The sequence below is a fragment of the Synchiropus splendidus genome, chromosome 18, assembly GCF_027744825.2.
Source record: "Synchiropus splendidus isolate RoL2022-P1 chromosome 18, RoL_Sspl_1.0, whole genome shotgun sequence".
Lineage (NCBI taxonomy): Eukaryota > Metazoa > Chordata > Actinopteri > Syngnathiformes > Callionymidae > Synchiropus > Synchiropus splendidus.
The window spans coordinates 5,445,051-5,471,794 of NC_071351.1; the positions used below are offsets into that span (position 1 = coordinate 5,445,051).

The window sequence follows — 26,744 nt, forward strand, 5'->3', positions numbered from 1 at the left end:
CAAGTGCATCAGACAAGGTGAGGTTTGAGGTGGCATTGTTTTCTCATGACTTCTTTGCTCTTGAAGGGCAAAACCATCTGAACTTTAAAGCTGGTTTGACCGATACCCTTTAGAACTTTGATAAAATTGGGGAGGACATGACCCAGAATTAAAATGTCTACACTTTTTCTGGAAATAAACAGAATGGGAGTGAGTAGTGGCACGTTAACAGTGGGATACAAAGCTGAAATCTATGCATAAAATACAATTAAAGTAGTTCACTGGTATGAATTCCTTTCACAAATGATCATATTTTACCTTCCCAGAATTGTGTCGTATTATTCATTTTATTTCACACAAATGACCAACCGATCCATGTGAGTTTCAAAAGGACACAAAGAAGCTACGAAACCACTGGTTTGTCTTTTAATCATTTCAACATAACACATGACAACTGAAAGATACACTTGAACTGTACAATAGTTCTGTTGTTGTGATCATCATCTCTTTGGATCAACCAATATACAAATCTGTCACTTTGACATCTGCAGCAACTGATTGCATGTGAGATATGTAACAAAAAAAAAATAAAATAGAATCGCCCTCCTTCTCAGAAGCACATCACTTATATAATTCTCCCTGTAGTTGATAAAACTCCGAGCTATATAAAATATAGTGTAACTGAATTATCTATTCACCTTTTTATTCATCATATTTCTTGTTGCAGAGGTGGCTGTAATAGCAAGTGATAGAAAATAAAATGGGCTATGACACTAAAAACAAGATACACAAAGAGGTTGGAATGCAAGACTTACATTAAGCTAGAAATATATATCATCTACATGTGGATGTCATCTGCGCCAGACAGGTTCTTAGTAAGAGCAAAAAAAAAAGGTTGAGGAAGCAGTATTCGAATCACATCAGTTCATTTGAGGTCAATCCAGCCAGAAGAAATTCCCTTAAAACGTCTTCTGCACCTACTAGTACAGAGGAGGAGGTGAGGATAAGTGCATCCCTAGTAGGCGCAGGTCGAGGTAATGGAGCTACAGCCAAGCAGACTAGCAACATTCAGCGGTCAGAGGTCGAGCTGTGACAGGTTTGGAAATCCAATGATACAGACGGTCAGTAACATGCGGTGGAAAATAAGTCCTTAATAATTTAATATTTCTGTGTTTTACCGCAGAATATGCTTAATAATTTTCATGAAATCCAATCTCATGTATCTTTCTATTGTCCACAAAACAGCATAAAAGTCAAATTAATCTGTTCATAATCTATTCCCATCAAACTGCTAGTTATAAAAATGGATGCGCATTTTAGCAACCGATGTGAAGTGCTTTGTTGAAGGTTTGCCGTGTTGCTGCTGTCCTCTTGGCTGTAGAGTTCAATTATAATCATGTCACTATATTGATAGGAAAATAAAACTTTGAGATAAGTACGGAAGAGGTTATTAGTGAAACGTCTATCAAAAATACTGTTATTCTGTTGGAGAAGAGAAGTACACAAGGTTGATAAAAATCTAAACAACAAACTAATGGCACATACACAAACAGGATCAATACAAAAACCATAGAAGCTGAAATACTCTTTTTAAAGTTTGAAAGTGCTAGAATTCAGATTAGCTCACAGAAACCCAGGGAGGACAAACTTAATACATGCCAAAAGCTTTTCCATGGATGTCGCTTTTCTTTTTAGTCTGACATCAAAATAATTGTTACAAAAAAAAATAGAATAGTCAATTTGATTGCTACAAATTTGGCTAAAGCCAAGTTTTTTTATTCTTCAAAACAGCCTTTTGAAGCGCGTAAGAAAAGTTCAAATTAGAATCTGTTTCGCTGTACATCACGTCTATCGAAGGTGCTAGTTTCTGTTGATGTTTGACGGCTTTAGAAGCCAGCAACATTCAGAGTTCAGTCTGGGAAACCTGTTTGACAATCCAGGGAAGGTCGCCGATGTATATGTGGGGAAATACTAAGCCTACAGTATGAAATTCACTATTATTTAAAGCAATTGTGCAAAAATGTAGTTTCTTCTCCCCAGGTTTTGGTAAGAAAAAAATGAGGTGATGTGTTGTGTTGTTTTTTTTAACGAGGTCCTTTGTACAAACAGAAAATAATACACCATACAACAACAAACTAGACAAATGTTCGACTATAGGAGCGACGCCCCCACGCCGCTGTGTGTTCAGAGCCTTTATCTGTGAAGCAGCTGAAAGAGGGAGGAAGCGGTTTTAGGGGTCGGGTGAACACTCTGATGATGGATTTGTGCTGTTTCAGCTCTGTAAAATATGAAATCGAAGTGGTCTACAGCTCTGTCTGCAACCGTAGCTACGAAGCAGCGATTTGTATGTGCTGTAATTATCGTTCCGTTTCTGATGGTTACATCACGTGTGATGTTTCTATCAGCTGGTATATTGACCGAACATGCGGTACTTCACTTGAGGCTTCGGGTTTTACTTTGGGCTCATGTTTGTGGTGGCGTCGTGAAGATTCTAAACTTTCAAACACTGTGACCAAATCATGGAGCAGAGGACAACACTGCATCACCACCTCACTGTCCATGGAGCCGAAATGCTGACTGACAGTTTCCCAGCGCGCACACCCCATCCACAGTTCTGTTTCCACTACACAAACTCAAGTACATAAACAGGTAAGATCAGATCTGACATTGAAAGCTAATACTTCATCCATTTTTCCATCAAAAAAAAAATAAAAGCAAGATACACACAAATGTAAACCTGCCAGACATTTAAAAAAAAACATTACTTAGTTTTAATACCTAAAATACACCTTAAATGAGATAAAAGCAATTATAATATTCATTTCTGAGATATTTCGTACACTGCAATAACATTCTTAAACACGTTTTTCCTCATTCATCACTGTAAATATTTTGTTGTAGCCATTCACATATGTCAGGGTTCATCATGCCTCTTTCGTCAAAGACGTTCTAAGATGTGACTGTGGTTTGTTTCCTCTCATAGTTATCACGTGGGCTTAAAAATACACAGGGTTGTGGATACATTTATTGACCCTTGTATTCAACTCTTCTGCTTGAAATTTATGAAATTCTCTGACTGATCTTAACTATTGATCAATTGACAAACCGACAGTGTTTTTAAAATTTAAAGTTGACTCGAGATTTCTTAGAAAGAAAAACAAAGATGGGGCAGGGGTGCGGGTGTTAGGGTGAAGTGCCTTCTGCTAAAGAAAAAAAAAAGTGCTTCTCTTGAGGATTAAAAAAAAAAGCCAGCATGGTGTGAGTGAACGAGCACGTTCCTGTCAATAAAACTGGACTGTGAGAAGGAGGAGGTGTTTGCCTGCTCTAGGAGCATGTGGGCTTTAAGAGGAGATGTATAAGGGTGAATGAAAATGTTGCTGTCAATCGCAGGGTTCCAAATAGGTCTGAGTTATGAGTCTCTAATCTCTCTTTCCCTCTCTCATTCTCCACTAAGCTCCTGCTTCAAACTCAAGATGAGACATATCTTTTTTGAATTTGGAGGAAAAAAAATTCACTTCAAACCATATTTTGCGGGGTCACAACAAGACAGGTCATCACAAAAAATTTATCTTTGATACATTATTACTTTAGAAAGTATGCAGTACCACGCCTTTTGGCCTACTGATGCTGCGCTCTATACTACTACATGGGCGATAAAAGGAGGAAATAAGGGGACGTAAATGGGGGTTAATAAACGCGTATATCTATAGGATAGGAGAAAAGCCCAAATAAAAGATTATCTAGCCCTTGACTTTTTTTTGCTTGAAGGGATTTTACTTCCATTTAAGGCTCAAAAGCATTTAAGTGCTTTTATTTAAGGCTGAGTGTCTCTTTTTATTTGAACGGAACAAGCTACGCGAAGTCTACAGCTCAACATGGTTCTCACTGGAAGGCCTGGTGAAAACGAGGCAGCGTGGTGGCACTGAGGCTGGAGCTAAACACTGGTGGGAGAGGGTGCAGGGGTCCGAGGCCCAGGCCCCCGCTGGAGCTCTGTTGCTCCTGAGGTTGTGGTTGCAAAGAGGTAAGAGGTGCTGCAGCAACTGCCGCTGCCGTGACCGCTGCGGCTTGAGGCTCAACAGCATGCAGAGATGAGGAGGAGGAAGACGAGGAGGTTGCAGATGAGGTGTAGCCCATGACCAGCCCCCCTGTGCTCATGGGGGCGCTGTAAGGAGGAAGGTTGAGGGGAAGGAACCCCAACAGGTGGGAGTCCAACAAGTCCATGTTAGCAGCACACAGAGACTCAGCGATCATCGCGGGGCTCTTGGACAGGAGGGTGTCTCCACAAAGCTCGTCGGTCAAGCCCGTAGTGGGCTCCAGTCCATCCTTGGGGGGCGAAGGGGCGGCATGGGGCTCGACAGAGGGAACTGGACCAGGCAGACCACTCTGCAAATCCATGAGGAAGCTCTCCATCTCCACTTTCAAGGGCTTGTCCAGTAGGTATGAGGTAGATCCCAGCGGATATTTCGAGGCAGACTGGTGCTGGTGCTGCTGCTGGGGAGCAGAGGGCTGGTGATGGGGGGCCAGAGGCGGCGAATGATGGTGATGGTGATGATGATGGTGGTGGTGGTGGTGATGGGAGTGTGGGTGCAGTGGACCCGGTGAGTCCATGTGACATCCCATGCCCATCGCCGCTGACAGAGAGCCGGGCATCAGGGTCAGGTGTGGGTGAGCCACCCCAGAATTTGTCATGGCCTGGAGATGGTGGGGGTTGTACATGCCCATGGAAAATGGTGTACCACTAGGGAAAGCTTTACCCATCATGGGGTCTTTATTGGTACCTATGCCACACATCATGGGGCTCAGCTCCTCCTTCACAGAGCAGGGTGGCGATCCTGTGGCTAAAAGACCTAACATGTCCGGAGGCTCAGTCTTAATTTTCAGCAGCTCCTGCGAGTGGCTCTTTTTCACATGGCGTGTCAGGTGATCCTTCCTGCCGAAGCGCTGGGCACAATACTGGCACAGGAAGTCCTTCCGGCCTGTGTGCACCACCATGTGTCTTCTCACATCCTTTCGCGTGTAGAAACGTCGGTCACAGTGGTCACATGGGTGTTTCTTCTCCTTTGCTCCACCTGAGGACTTGCCGGAGTGGCTCTTGAGGTGCTCCAGGAGAACCGGTGTGCTCTCATAGCTCTGCATGCACACTTTACAGGTCAGGTCGCCAGCTGTCGCGGAGTGCATCGCCACATGGCGCTTGTATCCAAGCTTGGTGTTGTAGTGCTTCCCACACTCCTCACACTTGAAAGCCTCCTTGTTAGGGTCATGAGTCTGCAGGTGGTTCTTCAGGTGGTCTTTCCGGTGGAACATCTTCTCACAGAACGAGCACTGATGGGTCTTCTGTGGAGAGTGTGTGGCCATATGCCTGCAGACGAACACAAGTATCAGGAGAACACAGTCACTTTTCCCTTCAGTTGAGTGAACCTTTTTGACAATGCTTACCTGAAGAGCTTGTATTTGGAGCTGAAGGCCTTGAGACAGTGTGGCTGTGAGCAGTGAAAGGGTTTCTCTCCTGTGTGGCTCAGCGCGTGAAGCCGGAGCTTCTCCTGGGTGGCAAACAGTGCCCCGCACACCAAACACTCGTTCCCTCTTGCTCTCTCCTCCTCTTCTGCTCCTTCTCCCCTCTCTCGCTCTTTCTCTAACCCTGTGCGTGGCAGCGGGGCAGTGTTCCCAAACAGCTTTCCGGCGGTCCGTCTTCCCTCTTCCTCCAGCGTCAGTGCGGTAATACGGTGTGAGGCATCGGCGGCAGCAGCTGCCATGGCAGCCCTAGAGTGCCGCTGCCATGAAAATCCACCTGTAGCTCCCCTGCACTGCAGGCTAAACGCGCGTACTTTGTCGGGATGCTCCTTGGTCGAGGGAGGTCAGTGGCTCACAGATGTTATTTCGCTGGGACATCAAGGAACATAGAATCTGTGGTGAGAAATCATACGCACATATGACCGTCGTCGTTTTTTTGTTGTCAACTGCAACTCTTCATGTGTGACAACACATCAAGGCTGATCATTACCTGTCAGAACCCCTCTTCCTGCCACTCGCTCACATAAGTTGCACTTGCTGGTGGTGGCTCCTCTCAGCTTCTCACCCGGTCCCAACAGCTATGGTTGGCGGTGAGTGGGAAATATTGCGCTGCATCTTCACTGTCCTGAAACCAGATGAAAAAAAAATTAATTGGCTAGTCGCTGGAGTTCTTTTTTTTTGGTTAGCTGTAGTCATTTGCTCTTTTTTTATGGCAATCTGTTGCGTTTCAAGAGAATATTCCTCCAGTGGCCACAAGGAGGAGCTGAAATACAAGTATTCTGTCCCTGACTGGAAGTTGCTGTGCGTCATAGAAGCAACATGGAACTGTCATGTGTTGAACAGAATGTTGTTGTCCATCGTGTGTGTGTGTGTGTGTGTGTGTGTGCAATCCTGACAGCATGTATGTACATGTGTGAAATTAGATCAGCTTCCAACACACGCGCACACAAACACAGGGCTCGGGTTGAGAGGGGTTGTTGTTAGAGGTAGGAGTGAATAGAGGTCTGCTTTTATGTCACGAAATCCGAAATTGTCAAAAAGCTCAAACTGCTGGTGCTACTTTGCGTGAAAGAGTTAAAAAAACAAACTGTAGTGTCAGAGAAAAGAGATGATCTCTCCCTCTCTCTCATCTCTACATTCCCTTATTTACCCTCTGTGACCTCAGCGACCTGTCGAGCTCACGCTGCAGCTCAGTCCAAGGTTGAGAGGACACATGTCATGTCGGTGTCACGTGAAGCAGGAGTTCACAAAAAACCATAAACACGTTCACGTCACAGCCTAAACATACGAAGAATCCCAAAATATCTGTAACAATGTATTACATAACATCTGTAGTTCCACATGCAGTCCTCATCATTGTTCAAATACTGTTACAGTATTTCATCACCTATTGAGCATATTTCAGTTAGATTTTCTTTTTTTATGATATAATTCATTAAGATAAACATTTCATCTGCTGCTTTTCTGACTTCTACGGCCTCATAACCTTCATTATGTTTCTGTAAATGTTGATGAAGTTTGGGTTCTCACGCGTAATTACTCACTGCATGTCGACAATATTAAAAAAATGAGTTTCCGTCATAGATATGCTGAGTCATCTTAGCACCACTGTGAACATAAATTGACGGTTCTGCTGACTCATTTTCTGACGCATGGCCGATCAACGCGTAAGAGCGTGATGCTGATCTGTTTGGCAGTTAATCCCTCAATTTATGTTTTTAAAACGTCATAACCACCAAAAGGATTGTCGCATGACACGTGATTTATTACCTGTCTACATAAAGATGTGCATCACTTTGATTGAAATGACGTCCGACTTGAACTATGAGGGGAATCAAAGACACAAACATGAACCCACTGACCCAGCACCTCCTGACCCTTTGAAGTGGCCCTTCAAACTGACCAGCTGTCATGTTTCACTCACTTCACCTTTCAAATGCCATTTTCCACACATTTTTTTCTGCACAGACAGAGCAGTCATCACAAAGTTAACAGGGATATCCCCTGAAAACCTGTCGATCTGACACAGTGGAGCACATGCTTCACACAAAGCCAAGCGTGTGCATAAACACTGTGTTTGGCTGTTTTTTTTTCCTCATTCTAACAAACTCTAGCAACATACACATGCTCCTCCATCGTGTGTGTGTATGTTTACAGTGGCGCTTAAGAGGACCTGACAGCTGCAGCTTTGTGCGGTGGTCATCACCCAGCAGGGAGCATGCAGGGGGTGACACCAGGCTCATTGACCACCCTCAGGGAGTCCGGTTCTATTGTACGGCCTACCCACGTCGCACATTCCTGACCAGAACCGGGTACGGTGCTGTGTCCATATGCGCATGCAACACAATGTTGACCATCATAGTCGGTGTCCAGCAACAGTCACCACCATCGTGTATTCTTTTGAGATCAGAATTTACAGTCAAAGACTAAATAAAGAAAAAACTTTTCAGAGTAGATTACGATAAAATATAAACCGAGCATAAATAGTCTAAAGCTTCTCGTTCGAACGTCATATGCCTCAGATGCCCAACAATGTGTCAAGAAAAGGAAGTATGTGGTTGAAAAACTCTGACTTCAGCGACTCCGACTATTCCAACAGAAACGTCTTTCTTTTTGGTGAAAATGCACTCCTCCTGTCGCCAGTGTTTTCTAGAGTTCCGCATAGCAAGTAAAAGAAGCCACATTCTTCCGAGCTTTGAAGAGCGCAGGAAGAGAAATTGGATGCTCCCAGCACACGCTTGGAATTTCTGTCAAGAAGCGCTGTTTGTTCCAGTAATGTTTCGCTCAGCCTTTGAGCAAACAAACTTTTATGTTCAGGTTCGATCCCTTCGAGGACAAACCTGAGTGTCTGATTAGATGATATGCTTTGACTTGTTTGCTGGACTCTAAACTGCCGCTCTACAGTAAAAAGAGATTTTTATTTATTTTAATTTGGTGTTCGTCAGCCCCAACACACCATGTTGAATCAGCAGCAAACTTTTTTAACATCTCAATTTTCCTCAGTGAAGAGGATGCAAACTCTCCACTCAGTGAATCACAATCCCACAATTGGATTCTTGCAAATCCTATTCCGAAACGACACAAGTTTCTGCGTCACTTAACAATGATCAGCATTGCTACTAGTTTTCAGTCTGCTTTGTTTTTTCCTTTCCCTAACTGAAAGCATCATTTATTCAGCATTAACGGAGAGGTCACAGCAGCGTTAGGTAATGACCACCGTCTTGCTTATGTAACCTCATGTATATATTTTACAGGTCAGAGGGTTTGTTCCCCCTGAGCCCCCAACCCCAAACAGCATAACACCGATCACCCTTCAGATCCCACACGTTTTAACTGTACGGTGAGACTCTGTTCCAAAATGGCTTTTCACAAATTCACATGGAACCTTCCTTCTACTTCCCCCTCATCAAAAACTGTGAGCAGAATGGAGCCGCCACTTTCCAACCGCCCGGGTGTCTTTGGTTTCTGTCCTGGATGAAAGAGCTTCCACATTCCTTTCCTGCAAGGTCAGAGGTCAGGCTCTGCACTGCCTGCCTGCCCGCCCGCCATGGCTCCCGCATGCTGAGTGACTGGTATTAACCCTTTCTCTGCACTCACATGTGGGGGTGGTTCAGGGTAAAATGCTTGTCAGATGCTCTGCAGTGTCGTTGGTACTCTGCAGGGCCTCCGAACGCTGGTGGGAGCCTGCAGCAACACAAGCTGCTTGACCACACTGTACGAACAAACTAAATATAGAACGTGAGTTCACCATTCGGAGGTTAGGTGACAACAGCCGCTCTTGTGAGGAGCGGAGTAGGAGTGGGGGTCTCTTCGGAGGGTGACATACTTTACATAAACACCACTGAAGGTACACCTGAGAGCTGTACCACAACAGTACTTCAAGTCAGTATTCGCAGATCAATTCATTTATTCACTCACCATCTTGTTTTGATTTGCTCTATACTTTCTGACAGGGTACAAGGGTTTTAAACCCTTCTGTGTTGAATTTGTCACCTCATTGTTGGACGTTGAAAAGCAGCTTGGACCACTTGACGTCAATAAATTTGACATATATATATATATATATATATATATATATATATATATATATATATATATATATGAAAAGACAGTTAGAAAAGTTAGATCAGATTTAAAGATAAGTACCGTGATTTCATTTGATGTACTTTTTACTTTACTTTTTGGAACTGTCTTTCTGGAGAAGATGCACTGCGGCACTTGAGACGGTCAGTAAATATATAACATACATTCCTTCCAAGTGTTAGCTTTTTTTAGCTTTCATTCTTTTGAACATCAACTTTTTTTTTAACTCGAAGAAATGACACAGCTATATAACACACCCGCTGTAGAGAGGAGCCCGGATAAAAGATGATGGAAAAAAGGAGGGAAAACAGGAGTAATTTGCAGCGGTGCAGTCAGGGGTCTTTGCACCAGTCAAGTGACTCCAGAGCAGAGGCGGGGCTCTGGGGGTGTGCTGGGCCTTCATGCTTTACTGAACACATTGAAGTGCAACAGCCAGTGATGGCAGCATGACCACCGTCCACACAGATACACCAGAAAAGTTATCTTGGAACACCATCATGCTGCATGGATTAGCCACAAACCCAAATGTAGTATTCGAGTGACCCCAAAACATCTATTTGACAGCAGAGCATGACGACAAAATGAAACTCATTTTGGCAGCTTTGTACCAACCCTCTATTCCAGCCTTGTGTTGTTGACAAGTCAACTGTGTATAATTATATTTTTGGCCAAACAACGGATAAATTTACACTTGTTGCTCCTGCGAACTGAATTGTTAGTTGCATCGAACAACCAATTTTATTTATAAAGCACTTAAAAAGCAATGCAAGATTGTCAATAAGTGCTGTAAACAAGGTGCAGCATATTTATTTAGTGCATATTCTTTATTGACACATAGTTGATCATCAATTCTAGACCAAACAGACAATTAAGAATTGCCATTTTTTAATATATAAATTTGACTTCTCTGCTGATTCAGTCCTGGTGTTGTTCTGTAGGTTTGTATTGATTTATGGACAAAAATGTTAATAAACAAGTAAGGACAACATACGATCAAACCAATACATTTTCACGGATTTACCAATGTTCTGAAGGTTTTCTTCTTAACCAGAGTGGCTGATGCATGGCCTCTACTGCCACTTGCCGTCCAACTGAGATGAAGCTTAAATATGTGTACGGCAATAATACTGGGAGGAAAGAAACTGCAGGAGGACATGAGCTGCTCGCTGGCGGTACGCATGGTCCCAGCGTCTTTATGGTTTATTATTTACTTTAATACATGTATGGACATAATTCATCAGCTTTTTGGAAATGGGTGGCAACCTCTAAACCCACTGTAATACAATCTGGAAATGAATGAATGAATGAATGTGGCAATAAATTACTAAAAAATAAAAGACTGGTAAGATTAAAAATTATATTTTTCCACTTAAATGTCCATTTATATTTCTATCTGTATTTCTGCTCTGAAGCATAGCTTTTTCATCATCAGATTATAGATTTTTTTTTTCACGGGTCACTGGAAGCTCACTCATCTCCACAGGACTGAGGCAGGACCATCTTGACCTCATCGCTTGAATTGATGTCAAAGAAACCTATGCTGAAGAGTGTGTGCTTGGGTCTCAGATCTCTGATTGACAGCCTCTCAACTATTTCGACAGAGCCCTCCCTCTGAGTCACTCCACCCCAACACCTCCTCTGGTTTCAGTTCCTTTTCCGCTCGTGTTTTCTGAAGTGAGGTGAAGCTCCACATGTGGATGCCAACAGGAAAAGACGAGCCCAACCCTCTCCTCTGCTGCGCCGTGCCAAACCCAAACCTGCGCCGGCCGTTAGTCCCGGCTCCACCAGACGGAGACGCAGCCATGTAGCCCACTATTCTTACTAAAAATAGGTTGATGTGGTTGATGGAGGGGAAGATACCAGATAACTGCCACCAAGAAACCTTCACCATCCTTCCTGACCATTTCTCAACCCATCTTAGTGCAAAAACAACCCAAATGATTTGGCTCCTCTTCAACTCACTATGTTCTTTGCAATTTATGTCTCAATAGTTTAGCGATGTGGAGATGTTCTGAGGCCAGAAATGCAATGCATCCATTAATTTTTTTGGTCCTTGGCACTGTTGCATTGTTGGGAAGGTGTTTTCTTCGAAGTCACTGTAGTTCTCCTCTGTGTTGGTGCTGATTGTGGAAGCCACAGTCCTTGTTTGTCAGTGGCTGTTAACAGTCAAAAGAAGCTGCAATATATATGCGAGTCAGCTTCTAGTGACTAGAGACCAGATGGAGTGGGTTTGGGGTGAGTGGAACAGCCCAGTATACCAAAAGTCTATGGTCACAGAGAGTGATGACGTAACTTCTGAGCGTGAACTCAGGAAAGTTCACAAAAATGTAACGGCTGATTCGGCCTACAAGTCACGCGACCTCATTCAGTGACACTCGTGAGGACCAAGTGAGAGACCGTTCCAGGGTTGAAGAGAGACCGTGATGTTGCTACCTCATTCATGATCCAAAGAGGAATAAAAGTGCTGCGCAGCGTGTGGTGGGGTCAGCGAGGTCATTCAGGGTGAAACAGAGTACAAACGGCCACTTTGACGTCGGTAATCTGTTAACTGGGCTTAAGTCCACATGCCCACCGATGAGCATCCACTCGCACACAATCTTGCTACTCAGTCATTGCAAAGTTGGTAGCATTCCCACACCTTTTTTTTTTTTGCTGCAGCAACAACATTCTCCTCACCTGTTGCTGGGTAACAGTTTTACTGGGACTCAAGTAAATTCTGATGCATTTGCAGGAAGGCACTTTTTGAACTGCTGAAGGATATTGGAATGATGGCAAGGCTTCTTGAGTTTGGAATAGGAATGATAGGTTTTAGTTTTCATCTTAGGTGGGATAAAAATACATACATAAAAATGATCCTGACTTAAGATAGGTCAATTCATTTTAAGGATAATTCTTGGATATATTTTATGAAAGTTATGTGTAGTTTATCATCGAGTTCAGGTGGGACAGGTGCTTAGAGGGTGACCCTCATGACCCTTGTGCAAGTAGGTTAGCCTACAAGGTCTTTTGTGGTGTGGGTCAACTTTGACCCGTCTCCAGTCGGTGTCTTCAATTTCATTGAGGTTTGTGGCTGAAGGGAGCCGTTGACAATCTTCAGGAAGTGGGCGAATATGGCTAATCTGTGTCATAAGATAATAGCATTTCTCCACCAACACGACTCTTTTCAAGCCCATGGAGGAGCTGAGTTAAATGCTGACATTGACCGCATGACCAGCGGGTCGGCATGAGTGAGTTTGTGTTTGAGGGGGGTGATTCTGGGGAAAGCCCTGGCAGGGAGTCCTGGCCATGACCTGAAGCTCCACAGCAGCCGGAGATGTGGGCATAGTGCCAGTGGGCGGCACGCCAAGGCACACCAAGCCCCCCCAGCAGCCTTCCCTTGTCTTCCTCTAAGTGCATTTCTTGTGTGTGTACATCTGGCTTCCTCACTTATTTCCTGTTCTAAGCGCAGACGTTTCAGTTAACACACAGGGACAACGTGCTAACTGGACAACTGCAGCTCATATGGACTGACTCGTCTTCACAGTCACCTTCTTCATTGGCAATACAGTTTGCCAAGTTTGCAATTCTGTGGTGAAATATATATGAGCAAATAAATTAATATTATATTTATATATTGAATTCTCTTATCGGCCAAAGAGCCATAACTGACTTGCAGTGTACAGTTTTACAGAGAGATGGAAATGTTCCCCACTCCCCCTTCAATATTCTTTACCTCAGTCTATTTGTGTACACTCTAAGATCCATCTCATGTATTTTGCAGTGCACTGGAAGACTACCTGAAAAGCAGCATCACTCACCCACGTACCTGCTATGGTATGTAGCATTCTCTTGTGCCTCCTCCAGTTGAACAAATTGTTCATTATTCTATTTTCACTTGCATTTATTACATGCCGTTTCTTCATTGTTTATCAGAAATCCCACCTCTGAGTTGCGCTCTAGTTTGTTTCCACGAATCCTCCGAGATCATCAGGTTTCTGTGTAAAACCATGAATTTGGTAGAATGATAATAAAGCTAGCATTAGGTCATACCAAAAAAACGTGGTCAAATTAATTTTAGAATAACACAGAATAACAGGGAACCTGGTTATTGTCATGACACGTGCGTTTCCCTGCCATGATTATTCTCTTGCTCCGAGCGCATCAATCCAGTCACCGGAACCTTTGTTCCCCCAGTCAGCCAGCAGCTCTCCCCCGATTCAGATGGGGTCAGCAACAAACAATCTCTAAGTTTGGCAACGTCAGCTACGCTAAAAACAACAGACATTGTCAGACGAGCTTTTGTTGACAGAAATCTACAGGTTCTCAATAGAGCCGACAGCATTTTACATCATTTTCACCTCTTCTTCACTGCTCTTGTTCCTTGTTTGTCCTACAATGTGCATCTCTTTTTTGTGTTTTTAAAAGGATCCCCATGCTTATCATTGTTTTGGAAAAGAAAGCAGCATGTTGGAGTGAATCGGTGTGTTTGTGTGCGCACTACAGGAATAAGGGAATAAAGAGGAGAAAAAGAAACTTGTGGAATCACATTCTTGCATCAACAGAGGCTTTGAAATATTGGCAATGAGGGCTGCTCCCATTCCTGACTTTTTCTTCGGGAACCCGGTCACGTTCTAAGAATTAGAGGTTGCATGAACCTACAGGGAGATGACAGCCTTGTGACGTGCGAGCCATTCGCTGAGGCAAATATGTGAGGGGAGAGCCAGCGGCTGAGGAAGTATTTGGACGCGTCGATCATCATGTCTAGATCAGCTGATCACAAGCAATGCGCGAGCACAATCACCACCACTTCAGCATCTCTTTCAAGTGTTTCGCTCGCTCTCTGCACAGCGCGACACACAAAAATATTTTGAAAAATAAGATCCTGTCAGAGCCTTGTACTCAACAAATAACAACAAAGTATTCAAACCAATGAAAATGGTCATTTTCAAAACGGCACTTAACACTGAACAAGCGTTGAATATGTCCAACACAGTGGTTCTTAACCTGGGTTCGATCGAACCCTAGGGGCCGCAGAGGTCCACCCCTCAGTCTAGTCTGAAGTTAGTGGGCACAGTCATTGAAAGCGTCCTGCTCTGAGATTTCCTACCGGTCCGCTTTGAGGCAATCGTTTTCGAGGATGCTGGACATAAAAGAAGAAGAAATGAGAATGAGAATGGCACTTTCCAAGGTGAAGCCACGCATATCTGAACTGGTCTCTCAAAGGCAACAGCAGAAGTCACACTGAGGTGTTGTTTTGAGTTCATGCACTGTGTTGGTTTTGCTATTTGAACAAGGTGATATTAATGGGCAATTCATTTCATGCACCAGTAAAAAAAATCATATTTTATTTTTTACTAAAGAAGGGTTCGGTGAATGAGCATATGAAACTGGTCAAGGTTAAGAACCACTGGTCCAACACAACCGTCAGACGATTCATGTGCTCGATAACCCGTATGTATCATACAACGACAGGTTCACTCATGGTTAAGATCTGGTCGGTGCTTAGTCAACCGTGTAGCGGGTAGCTACAGCACCACTTCATATTGCTGTGTCCCTCCTGAATGGAAGGACACTTTACCCCTGTGAGCTTCCGTGGCCATGGGGAGTGAGGGGTCTGTCTCTTCCTGAAGTGCTCGTCTTTCCTGTGTTTATGTTTAGAATGAGGTTGCTGTTTTGCGCCACTGTAATTTGTCTGTCCTTTTCTCAGTCGTGTATCTGCATACGTGATGATGTGAGTGGTAGTTGACCTGGGTTTGGGTTATTAGTGTGGATAGTGGGCTTAGTACACATCCCGTGCTCAGCCTGATGACTGAGGAGTTTTTCCCACGCACTGCTGTTATGATCAGAACGTCAGATTTTGTTTGTGTATAGTTGAAGTGTTGTAACAATGAGAAGTGGAACAGTGTTAAAAAGACAGTCAGAGGGAGAGAGAGACAGACAGACAGGCTTCATGAACACTTGAACGCACCACTTTCTTATTCTCCCCAGCCTCCTGGGATCAAAACACCCTCATTTGAATGACTGGGTTGCCGGAGGGTGGTCTTCCACCTCACTACCTCTCCAATGCGATAATGTATGTCTGTTTGGGGTGGGGGTAAGGAGTTCCCTCTTTCCTCTCGAAAGCTTCGGGTTTCAGTTGGAGGCAAAAATAGTTCACAGATTGTGCAGCATCAGATCCACTGACCCATTCTCATGCAGAAAAAAGTAGTTCCAGACAGATAGATATAAGTAAATTGGCTTGCTAGTCCTGCCAATGTGCTGTAAGTGATGGGGGACGATATCCCAACACAGAAGACGCTCCAGACTGGATCTGAAAAACACCTTTGAGGATGTGAACTGTCGCTAAAAGAGTAACAAGAGCAGACAGCAGATTTGGCATCAGGAACAGTTAAATGGTGAAAAAAAAAAGTCTGGTAGCAAGCAGAGATGTGATGCTGCAACTTGATCTGTGAATGTACGACCCACCACGGCTGCATTCCAAAGACCTGACGTCATCCACACTGGCTACGGTCAAGTTTGTTTCTGAGTGGCTGCTCTAGTCTACTGAGGTTCCACGAAATATTGAGGACTTGAGAAGTGTCTTTCCAGTTTCCTTCACAGCACAAGGATCAGAATAAATATTGGCTTGGAGATTATAAATACATCATCAAGTTTATATCATGCTGTTCTTTTCAGTGCTCCAGGTGTTTGCTATTAAACTCAAGCTACATTTTCTGGGCATCTATTTTACGTAGCCAGAACTTCTGACAACAATCAAGAATGTTCAGAAGTCTAAAACTGTAGTACTAATTCAGAATATTGTGAAAGATGTGGCACACAAATCATTTGGTTTGGCAGCTCGGATTTACTTTTTTTAACTTTTGTTCTCCTTCCTTTTAAGTGATTAGAATTGCTGGTGTTATTTCTATATTGCTAATAGTAAATCTTATATCAGCTTCTCTTTTTAAATGTAAAAAAAAAGTGAAAATAAAAGACAGTTTCACTTTCACTTGATTTTTTTTTTATTGTTGATAACACAACCACAAACGAAACTGCGAATCTTTTAACATGTAGTTGTACATGTAAACAATTACCAATAATAACACGTAGTTTGTAACTTCACAAATGTCTGCGATTGCTCTGGCAAGAAAACTAGTTCCCTGCGATTATCAGTTTACTGTTTGATTTCTTCCCAACATTCGCATGCGTACGGACTAGTCTGTGCCAGATGTTTACAAGCAACAAGGTGATATCTGCAGCAGCCTGGCGCACACGCACAGGAGGTATGGCTGGTTAGCAGTGGACTCTTCAGTTTAGGCTACATCCCTCCCATGAGACACAGGACTCAACAAGTTTTCTCTAGTTCTCTGCAGCCAAACAGTGAGCCGAGTGAGTCAGAGGATGTAGTCATTTGAAACCAAGTTTGGTGACAGTGTGATTTGAACCTTTGCATTCACTTTTATTTAACTATACAGCCGCAGTCCTTGGCTTGTTGGTCTGTAGAAAACATTGTGTCTCTCACTTTTCTGAATACGGTCACTGACTGAAAATGCAATACATTACTTTTCCCATTTACAAAATAACCTGAACTGTTTCTTTTGTAGTTCAGTGAATCATCAGGTGACACATGTAGAAGGAGATCCAGCCGTTGCAAACTACAGTTCTTTTCCTATCACTTGTTAATGACTAAAATTGGCCAAAACGGAGGACTAAATATTACAAGCATTATCAATAAATAGATCAATATTCATTTCTAAATATGCTCATGTACTTGGTACACTGCATAAGGGATCATGAATCCTGTTTGCATTGACACTAACTTAATACACACCTGTTGCAGGACTACATTTCCATGCAGTATTTGTGGCATAGTTACTTCAGAAAGAGAAACCGCACAGGTGATCACTCTGACTTTACGCACACAAACACGCGCTCCGATAACTGCTACTGAAAGTCACTGACAAAATGGGACCATCCAAACAAAACAGCAGAGCAATGAGGGAGGGGGAATAGGGGGATGAGGAGGAAAAGAGGGAGGTATAGCAATGAGCGAGGCAGCGTCACGTGACCCGCAGTCCAGCAGAGAGTGCTATAATAGGCCCCCTCTCGGAGCAAAGAGGCAGAGGCTGGATGAGAACCAAAATCCCTCTACCACACACAGGCCGACCATTGTTGGCTATTCACTGGACTCCATCTCGGGCCACTTTATCATTCAATTAGGACAGCTTTCACACCGCACACCACAGAAAAGAGGCCTTCAATCAAACTGAAAACTTCACACTGGCCCTGGAGGGGACGCAGAGAGGGGATTCACAGTTGTCACCCCACTTTCATTTTTCCTGCTTGTTGTTGTTCCTGAAAACTTTGCGAGATAGACAGAAAGGATGGAGGGATGTGAGGAGGGGAGATGAGGACATTCTGCTTGTGACACATTCGCTTCCAGGTGTGTGTGTGTCAGAACGCATCGTGCTGTGTGAGGGGTTAAATTCGCTAAGTGGCGGTGTGGAGAGGGAGCTTGGGGGGGGCAGATGGAGAAAAGGAGTGAGGGAGTGAGGAGAGGGGAAATATTCAAAGCGCAGAGCAAAGAATGGCACAGCAAAGTACACTTGAAGTAAATAATGAGAGAGAGGAGTATACTCCAGAAAAGAGGGGCGCAGGGGACGGGTACTGTATGGGGGGAGGGACGGAACTGATCAAAACAGAGGGATGCTGGAGGGGGGCGGGGGGAGTGAGGAGCGAGTTGGAGAAAACAAATTTGAATGTAATTGTTTTGTACGGAACAAATAATCAACTGTGTCTCCATTTATTCCGTACTTTTTGACTACCCCTATTATACTAGCAGTCGTTCCATTTCAGCATTGTCTTCTTCTGCGCAACGTCAAATAAATCTAAAAGTGTCTCAGTCTTGCAAAAAAGATTTTTTTTTTGGTTAATTCCAGTTGACCTGGTCAGGTTTTGGTTTTGTGAATTTAAGAATATGTTGGACATATCACTGTCCATGACAGACACAGCGTGGATAACTCAGTGACTCTAAGAGGAAGTTTATGGACGTGCACTGCTAACTTTAAAGGGCAAACTATTAACTGTTTTTTTAAATACGAATATATTTCAAACACTTGTAAAATTAGACATACACACAGAGAATGATACATATTCTTAAACTATGATGATATACTATGAGCCCCAGTTTCTCCACTCTCCATGGAAGAAACTGTATGTCACGAAAGAAGACACTTACTTACTTATCTCCAGAGACTTTATTGTTCGAGTGAAAACTACAGTACCTGTTAGAGCCTGCAATTTATGGTGGCGGGACATATTATGAAATATCAGGTTACAGGAATGTTGAGGAAATGTGTCATCAGACAATGAGGCAGCTTATAAATCCACCCTCCTTCATTCATCATTTTGCAGTTCCAGAACTCCACTAGTACCACTGTACATGAGTCAGGAGTCGCCTCATGTATCGCGTTTCATCTTCACCCGCTGACTCACTAACCCGCGTCTCCGTGTTCATTCTCCACCCATGACTGTGACAGTATAGGAAGCATAACTTTCAGGTGAATCACTTTCATTACTTTCTGCAGTGTAAATCAGAATACAGCAGAATCGACCTGGTTGTTCTCTGACTCCTAGATCATAACTTTGATATGGGCCGTATACACTATATGCACTCATACCGTATCTTTCAGGGGGCAGGTGAAAAATATGAAACAAGTGAGATGAGAATCTTGATCACATATGTCGAGTTGTCACATGTTACGTTCCCAAACATCTGGGCCAGATTGAAACAAACTGCTCCACTGAGTGAGTAATCTATTTTCAGAAGCAGCGAACACTTTAGAAGCTGCAATTCTGTCGAAGCTGGTCTGAAACCGAACTGGCTTGGAGGTTCTGTGGTCAGATATGTGCGGGTTTCTGTGCTTTAAAAATGGAAGATGTCGACGACCAAGTTGAAGTCAAATATAGAGGGGCGACTTGCCAAAGCTACGTGGTAACTTGGTCAGTTAAAAAAAGCTCAGGTAGCTGCATAATAGATCTCCTCAGCATGAGATCTATTCCAGTTCCACATGACAAGTCCCTCGTGCTGCCACCAACACTGCAAGTCAGTGGAGTTTCCCATTTGTATTTTCTTTTCCATTCCTCCTGCTATGACTTAATCTGCTGCTGATCATGGTTGAGAGCAACAGACTTCCCTGTATTCCCTCTCTCTTCCCTCTGCAAGTCTAAGGTTAAGTACAAGACTATCAGTGTGTGTGAGAGACGACCCCAAACCAGCACTGTTTACAGCGCAGAGAGAAAAGCCTATTAATAAATCTGCCGTAGACAGGCTGGCGGAAGTGGCCTGAGGCCTGTAAATGCAGTCTGGATGGACCCAGTGTGAGAATGAAGAATAGGAGGAGGAATGATTTTGGGGGGATATTTCGGAGTTGGACAACTTTGTTCACATCCTCAATATTTTACTAGTTTTACATTGTAGCATCTTTTGAGTCCCAGCACAGCGACCTGCTGGACTCTAGCCATGGGGTGTATCATTTAGCAGATATAAAATGTATGTGTATGTTCCACAGTGACAGGTAAAGTGTAACATTGAAGCAGCACCGCTCACCTTAAATGACATTTGAAATCTTCCAGATTTACCAAGCTAAATCTCAAATCAAGCTATGAACAAAATGCCAGTGCTGTGTTTGTATATTTGCATTTCTGCAAAGTCTTTCAAGTTTTTCTAGCCAAACAATTATTTTTAAAATATCCAAACACAAACCAACAAAACTGCGTTTAAGATGCGCCGTGTGGTGTAAACCGTTGCCGCTGGTTGATGGATGGATGCTGGTTCTGGAAAGCCACAGCTGCTTGGCTCTTCCTAGAAAACAGGCTGGTGAGAACGAGCGACAGAATGTGATGGAAGCATCTCGCATCCTCTTACTATTTCTGAGTCAGAATGTGCGTATCGGCGTGTGGCTGCTGTTTGTGTGCACGAGCCACCGAGCTACGTAGCAGCACTCCAAAAGCTACGTCTTTCTCAGGGTGTCTTATTGGCCATGTAGCTATTAGATAACCAAAAATATCACAATGAAAACAGAACATTTCTGTATTTAAAGGCCACTTGTTCATCCGTTTAAATGTTGCTCGACCTGAAATAACATCCATTTTTAAACCACTCCGTCATCTGGTGAGCAGTCGGATTAGAGAACTTGACAAGATTGCAGCGAGGTCTTGTGAATGTCAGACTCCACAACTTTAGGAAGCACATGCCGCAAAACATGGCAACTTGCCGAGCAGCCAGTGCATTCCGTTAACCCTACCCTTTCTGCTTTACCATACTGTAGCTGTTTCAATGTAACCATTATTATGTAACAAACCATGTCAGTGGTGGTATTTGCTACGACTGAGACTCTCTTAACTGTTTGTTTTGGGGTTTCCAGTGGATGATATTAGAGGATGCAGCAGGAGGAGATGTGTCACTCTTGTCTGGAAGAGACAGTGAAAGGGATGTGCTTCATCTCTAAGGAGTGAAAGGTAACATATAGTTGGTCATTAAGCCAGCACACATTCTCCTTTAGCATCATTCAGTTGTTTTACTTTGACTGATCATAACAAAATATTAAATATTGAAGATGAAGCACAAGTTATAAGTTGTCATGTAGCACTCTTCTACTCAGTAATTTAATATTTTGCAAGGTTTTGAGATCGTTCAGATTTGTTTTTAAGTTAAAAACATAGGGGGAGATTTGCGACACGTTTCAAAATATAATGCAAAATAGGCGGCCGCTCAGCTGCAGCGCTCTGTATGGGAGCAAACTATGCAGCTACTGTGCGAGAAGTCGCATACAAGGGATAAATAAATCTCCCTGTGCTTGCTGGAAAAACAAATACACAAACTGCGGCGACGAAGATGTACGCACACATCCTCCGCCTCTGCAATGCCCCATATTCCGATTCTCAGGCTTTCGTCTTCTCCGCGGCTCTGAGAAAATAACAAATACTACTACTTGTTGCGGCACTTCAGAGAGGAAAAACAGGCATTCTAGCATGAACCCGCTGTCCCCTCATTCCCTTTGCCGCTCCCCCTCATCCCATCCCAGAAGGTGAAGGAGTACAAAGAAAGGGATCAGAGCTTTTCCGATTCTTCCCTGGTTATTAACTAGCGTTCGTCCCCTCAGAGGGCCGTCCTTCCCATTAACCCAACTGATGCTCTTTTCTCATGGAAATCAGCCTGCTGTTGCTGCTGCCGCCACCTTCTCTGCTGCCACCGCTGCTTCTGCCGGCAAAGGTGGGTGCGCTGAATAGCGGGGGATTTTCAGAGAAGACCTCCCTCCCGGCAGCTCCAAAACTTCTAGCACACACACACATGCACAGTCTCACCAACAGGCTTGAGCACAAGCTCTCGCAGGCTCACTCACAAAGGCAAACATGTAACATGCTGCCTTCAACCGGAGGGGGATGGATGCGATATGAGGCGGTGCATGGAAGGCAGAAGAAAATATTTTGTGGAGAAGAGAGAGACACTGATGCAAACTTGAGTCTCCTGGCAGTCTTGCTGGAGCTGAAGCAGGTGCACAACAGGAGAACCAGCTTGCACATTGGTTTTTTTCTCCTCATGTGTGTTCTCTTTCAAGTCATATGTCATACAGCGTTCAGCTATGACAGGCATGTACAAAGCCTTTGTGGCCCTTGATTAAATTCTGGTGGTGAAATTCAAACTGAAAACCAGCATTTAAACTGTGACTGAAAAGTGAAAAAAAAAAATTTTTCAAACTACAACTCTTATAGAGTCAATGAAAAACACCACAGTTGATCCACAAATTTTACATATACAGACTTTGCAATTCCAATAGCCTGCTTTACATTTACATGGGTTTAAGATCATCTGGTACCACAGATTTTTCCTCCATCAAATCTGGATCTACAGGAAAAAGACAGGACAGACAGAACCTTGGACCAGTCAGAATCAGCTCTTTCTCCAGCAACTTCAGTTTGTCAGTGTTTGAAGGAGCTACTTAGCCCGAGAACGTACGTTGTTCAGGTCAACAGCTGAGGTTAATAGCTAAGCTATATGAATCAAACTGATAGTTTGATGTTCAACACAGTGTGACGCAACAACAGATGGATGCAAACCAACAAATACCTGGTGTCACATATGAACGGATGGCACGCACGTCCTCCAGCATCTGACACAGTTACTCGACAAATTCATCATTTTTCTCAAACAAGTTTAAGTCCTCTGAGCTTCCCTAAAGCACAATTTGCCTCTGTTGTTAAGCAAAGCAAAGCAATTGACTGCTTTGGATCAGCGACATATCATTGCTGAACTGGCGATATCTTCAAAGCAGCATCGGATCTAGAACATTGAGGCAGCCCTAGTCAGACCTCCAGAGCAGAGAACTCCGGCCACCCCCATGACTGTTTTGTTGATTGCTGCCAGGCAGCTTCCAGCTGCTACCCAAGAATATGGTGATCACACTCTGAATAAATGTCAGGAAATTGTAATAAAATAGCTTCCTCTCCTCCAAACCCGTGAATGAAGTTGATTCTGAGACGTACTAAATCTGGATTTCTGGGTTCAGAACTCAATGCAGCTGAATTAAGTGAGTATTGAACGAGCACGTTTCCGGTCACACTCCCTCCCACTGCCGCAATAAGACCATTTCAGCTACCCTCCGGTCGCTTCAGAGGAAACTAAATCTGCCAAAGCTGGTGAAGCGACTCCATGGCCGGGGTCAGTGTGTGTACAGCAAACAAGAGCACATGGTCCTGACTTGCAGGGCGACCGGCGGCAACAAAGCCATTGTCTTGTGACAAAAACTGACTTCCATTTCCTTATTGTGTAGCTGGAGGGAGCACATTGAGCGAGCGTGTGTGTAGGAGTGTGTGTGTTTGTAGTGGTTAAGGTGTCGGAAAACGACTTTAACTGCACTTGTGGTGCGTCTATTTTGATCCGCAGCTCCAAGAGTTGTTTCTGCTCGGGACACATTTCACAGCCTTGAGTCGACACTGAGATTAAATAGTCATCATTGGTACACACAAGCATCATTCCATGTTTTACCTAAAAATAAGTCGTATTTAGACAGTCTACAAAATAACCTGGTTTAAGACCAGGGGAAAACCTGGAAAAACAAATGCTGCATGTTTTGCTCTCTTTTGTTTACTTCCTAAAGAATTGTATTAATTTTATCGGTATTTAATTTATGCATTTTACACTGTACCTTCTGGAACTATATTATGGGACTTTTTCGGGATTTATTTCACCCTCCTCTGTCTTTATCTGATTTAAAAAAGGTTTTATCATTCATTTGTTAAAAAAAAAATAATAATAATTAAGAACTGTATTGTATTATTGAAAACAAACTCAAAGCACAGTGGTTTTACAATGTTGCAGAAGGCCTGTTGTGGAGAAAAAGGCCGAGAATAGGCCGGAGTCTTGTTAGATACTTTCAAAGTCGGCAGAGAAAACTTTGGTAGTAACTACACGTAACAGTGTAGTGTTGAGTAATACCATGGTTTTAGTTCAACATTATGCTTTAGCTGACTTGCTGTATTTTTGAAAAATGCCCAGTCAGTTCTGATGTTGGATGTGTTTCTGCTCTCTACTACAAGTGAATGAATGTTCAGCTTCCGTGCGCCCAACAAATCTAGGGGTCAAACTATGTGCCCGAATTGTTCTATGATATGTCCTCGCAGTTAAAATGCTATTGATGACTCTGAGCAATAATGCTGTCCGGCATGTCCTAATGTTTGTAAAAGTGGGTGGTGGATTTCCTGAGTTTTCTTTTCGCGCTAATTTTAACACTGTTTTTGGATGTTTCTTCTCGGCTTCAAGGAGGTCGCTCTGATTCTTGTATTTGTGTGAGTGTCTTTATCCCAGTGACCAGCTCTTGTGAATGATGAAACACTGTCAACCACAGCAAAGCTTACTGTGCATTTTATGGAGAAGAGTAGTATACTTAACACAACAAACCCCAAGCGTTGTACTGACTAAAGTCCCAGTTTGTCTGTCTGAATTTCTATCTGGAATCGTGCAAAAATGTCTGGACCGCTGGTTGTGAGTCATATACAGTATAAGAATTTTCATGGCAAATTGAAGCAGGTGCCAAGTGTTGTGACGCTGCTGATGTCCATTCTTTATTTCCCCCAATAGTAAAATGTAGTCACTCTGATGTGTTTCGAACTTACTGAGCCATGACATCACACTCTCTGTTCAGGTCCTGATGGTGAACTCAATTCAGTCTGGTTGTTTTTGCGTTTCTATACTGCTGAATATGAATGTGAAAGTTCTTCTCTGACATTGCTTGATATGTACTTCTGTAGCAGTTTGCTCAAAACAGATTTTTTTTACAGATATTTCAAACAGCACTTAATACTTTTACAGAATAAATGTTCAAAGTATTCAGGTATGAATTTCACCTTATTTATGAAATATCTATTGAACTGCTGCCCGTCTGTTGCCACTTTGTGACTGTCACATTTGGTTTCGTAGGCAGAGTCTGGTCGCACTGCGCTCTCATCTTCTGGATTTGTGAGTAATTTCAACTTTTCAGTTACTGAAATGAGCTTCCATTATTGATTTGATAGGCGTCTGACTTTGAGTGATGACAAAAACGTTTGAGAAAATCCACTCTTTCATTTGTTATTGAGCGTTTTTGAGTATAAAAAATAACTTTTTTTCAAAAAATCACATCGTGTTTACAATGATTCATCCATCACACTGCAGATGAGAAAGGAAAGTATAGTTTAGAAAAGTACGACAAAGTATCACGTGTAATAAAAGTAAATGCGTCAGGTATCTTTGCTGCTCGAGTGCTTTTAACTTCAATCCGAGATTGGAAGTGCCCTCAGAAGATGTCACTTGCTGGACTTTCACAGTCTGCTGTTATGGAGGGAGCACTCATCTACATTAGTGTAATGCTACCCCGAGTTTGTCAGCTGACAATTTCTGCTGATTTATTTTGTCGTGTTCAAGGCACAGACATGCAGGTAAATATGAAGATAACAACACTAAGATGTCAGTGGAGCATTATGTCCATGAAAGAAAATAACAGGTGACAAGCATAAACGTGAAACTTAGATCACAAAAACAGGTATACAGCCATTACAAATACTACAGTCATAAGTACATGTTTATTCAGGCTGTAAATACCGGGGAATAGTTGAGTTCCCGTGCAGTGACTATTAGGGAATGAAACGTTTAGAATGTGATGAAATCAAAATGAGCAATAAACACCTATCCATGCTGGATAAGTTGATATTACCACCCATACGGCGGCGTGTCTGAATCCCCGTGATCGAACGCTCTTACACCACTAAGAATGACATGTTTACACCTCCAAACTTGTCACTTTCCACTCGCCTACACCAAATCAACAAGTGCACAAAGTGAACCCCCACATTCTGACCTTAACAGCCCCCTCCCCTCTGCCCCCCTCTTATGGAAGGTTGTTATTTACCCGCTCCCAAGGAAAAGCACACACACTCCCCCCCCTCACACACACACACACACACGGAGGCAGAAGGCAAAACATCCGATCAGCCACCAACATGACATGCAGGCGACAGCCAAGGCTTTTTCTTTGAGTGTCGATTTGACTTGACAGATGCAGCGGCGGATTCAAGCTTATGGATCGCAGTTTTCTGGCCACGAACGCACCACGGGACAGTCCCCGCGTCTTCATAAATAATCTTCAGTATGACACTGAAAAGTTCACACACGAAAAGTGCCACCGATCGCCATGGGTCGCTTAGCAAAGTGCACCGAGTTTACCAGCTCCCCGCGCACAACCGAGCACAAACACCAAACAGGCAGCAGCGACCGTGTAATTACAAACGAAATATTCTGATCCTTCCACGCTGCGGGAAGATTCGGCCAAACGCTTCTGCGTCTGTGTCGCATGTCACGATCGTTCCGCGGACGACTTCGCACACGATGGCACTTTATCAGCTTAGAACACGAGTGGGAGGAAAGAAAACAGCAGTTTACGCACCAAAAAGTTTCCAGCACCGCATTAGTCAATTTCACATGGATCCCGGTAGCCTTCCATCCCGGACCGGACCTCCAAAGCCACCGTGGGAGAAACCCACCCACCGCTCCTGGATCCGTTCGCCCCGCGATCGGGCCTTTAAATGAGTTGTTCCTATTTTTTCCAAATATTTTGGGCAGTATTCTGGGCCTGAGTGTGTGTGTGTGTGGCTCTTCTCAGGCTGCAGCCGAGTTATGG

At 43.5% G+C, this 26,744-nt stretch overlaps 1 protein-coding gene and 1 long non-coding RNA gene across 2 annotated transcripts in view; one reads left to right on the top strand and one right to left on the bottom strand.

Annotated features, from left to right (window-relative positions):
* Nucleotides 1-26,744, top strand: part of LOC128749259 (uncharacterized) — a 30,791-nt gene that overhangs the window by 451 nt on the left and 3,596 nt on the right. Inside the window, exons 3-5 of the long non-coding RNA XR_008412916.1 lie at nucleotides 13,334-13,386; nucleotides 24,871-24,923; nucleotides 25,010-25,048. This is a non-coding gene — a long non-coding RNA (uncharacterized LOC128749259). The remainder of the gene's footprint in view (nucleotides 1-13,333; nucleotides 13,387-24,870; nucleotides 24,924-25,009; nucleotides 25,049-26,744) is intronic.
* On the bottom strand, nucleotides 398-26,744 carry plagl2 (pleiomorphic adenoma gene-like 2). Its single transcript, XM_053848660.1, has 4 exons — nucleotides 26,511-26,744; nucleotides 5,981-6,115; nucleotides 5,416-5,883; nucleotides 398-5,338 (listed from the first exon to the last, which is right to left on the bottom strand). Exons 3-4 carry the CDS (start codon nucleotides 5,730-5,732, stop codon nucleotides 3,862-3,864), a joined length of 1,794 nt encoding a protein of 597 aa, XP_053704635.1. The 5' UTR covers nucleotides 5,733-5,883; nucleotides 5,981-6,115; nucleotides 26,511-26,744; the 3' UTR covers nucleotides 398-3,861.

What these genes read in the sequence shown, in the direction of transcription:
- plagl2 (XM_053848660.1), bottom strand. Translation starts at nt 5,732, where the DNA reads ATGGCAGCTGCTGCCGCCGATGCCTCACACCGTATTACCGCACTGACG. An exon ending in TCCAAATACAAGCTCTTCAG is followed by an intron (nt 5,339 to 5,415) that starts GTAAGCATTGTC and finishes GTTCGTCTGCAG; the next exon opens with GCATATGGCCACACACTCTC.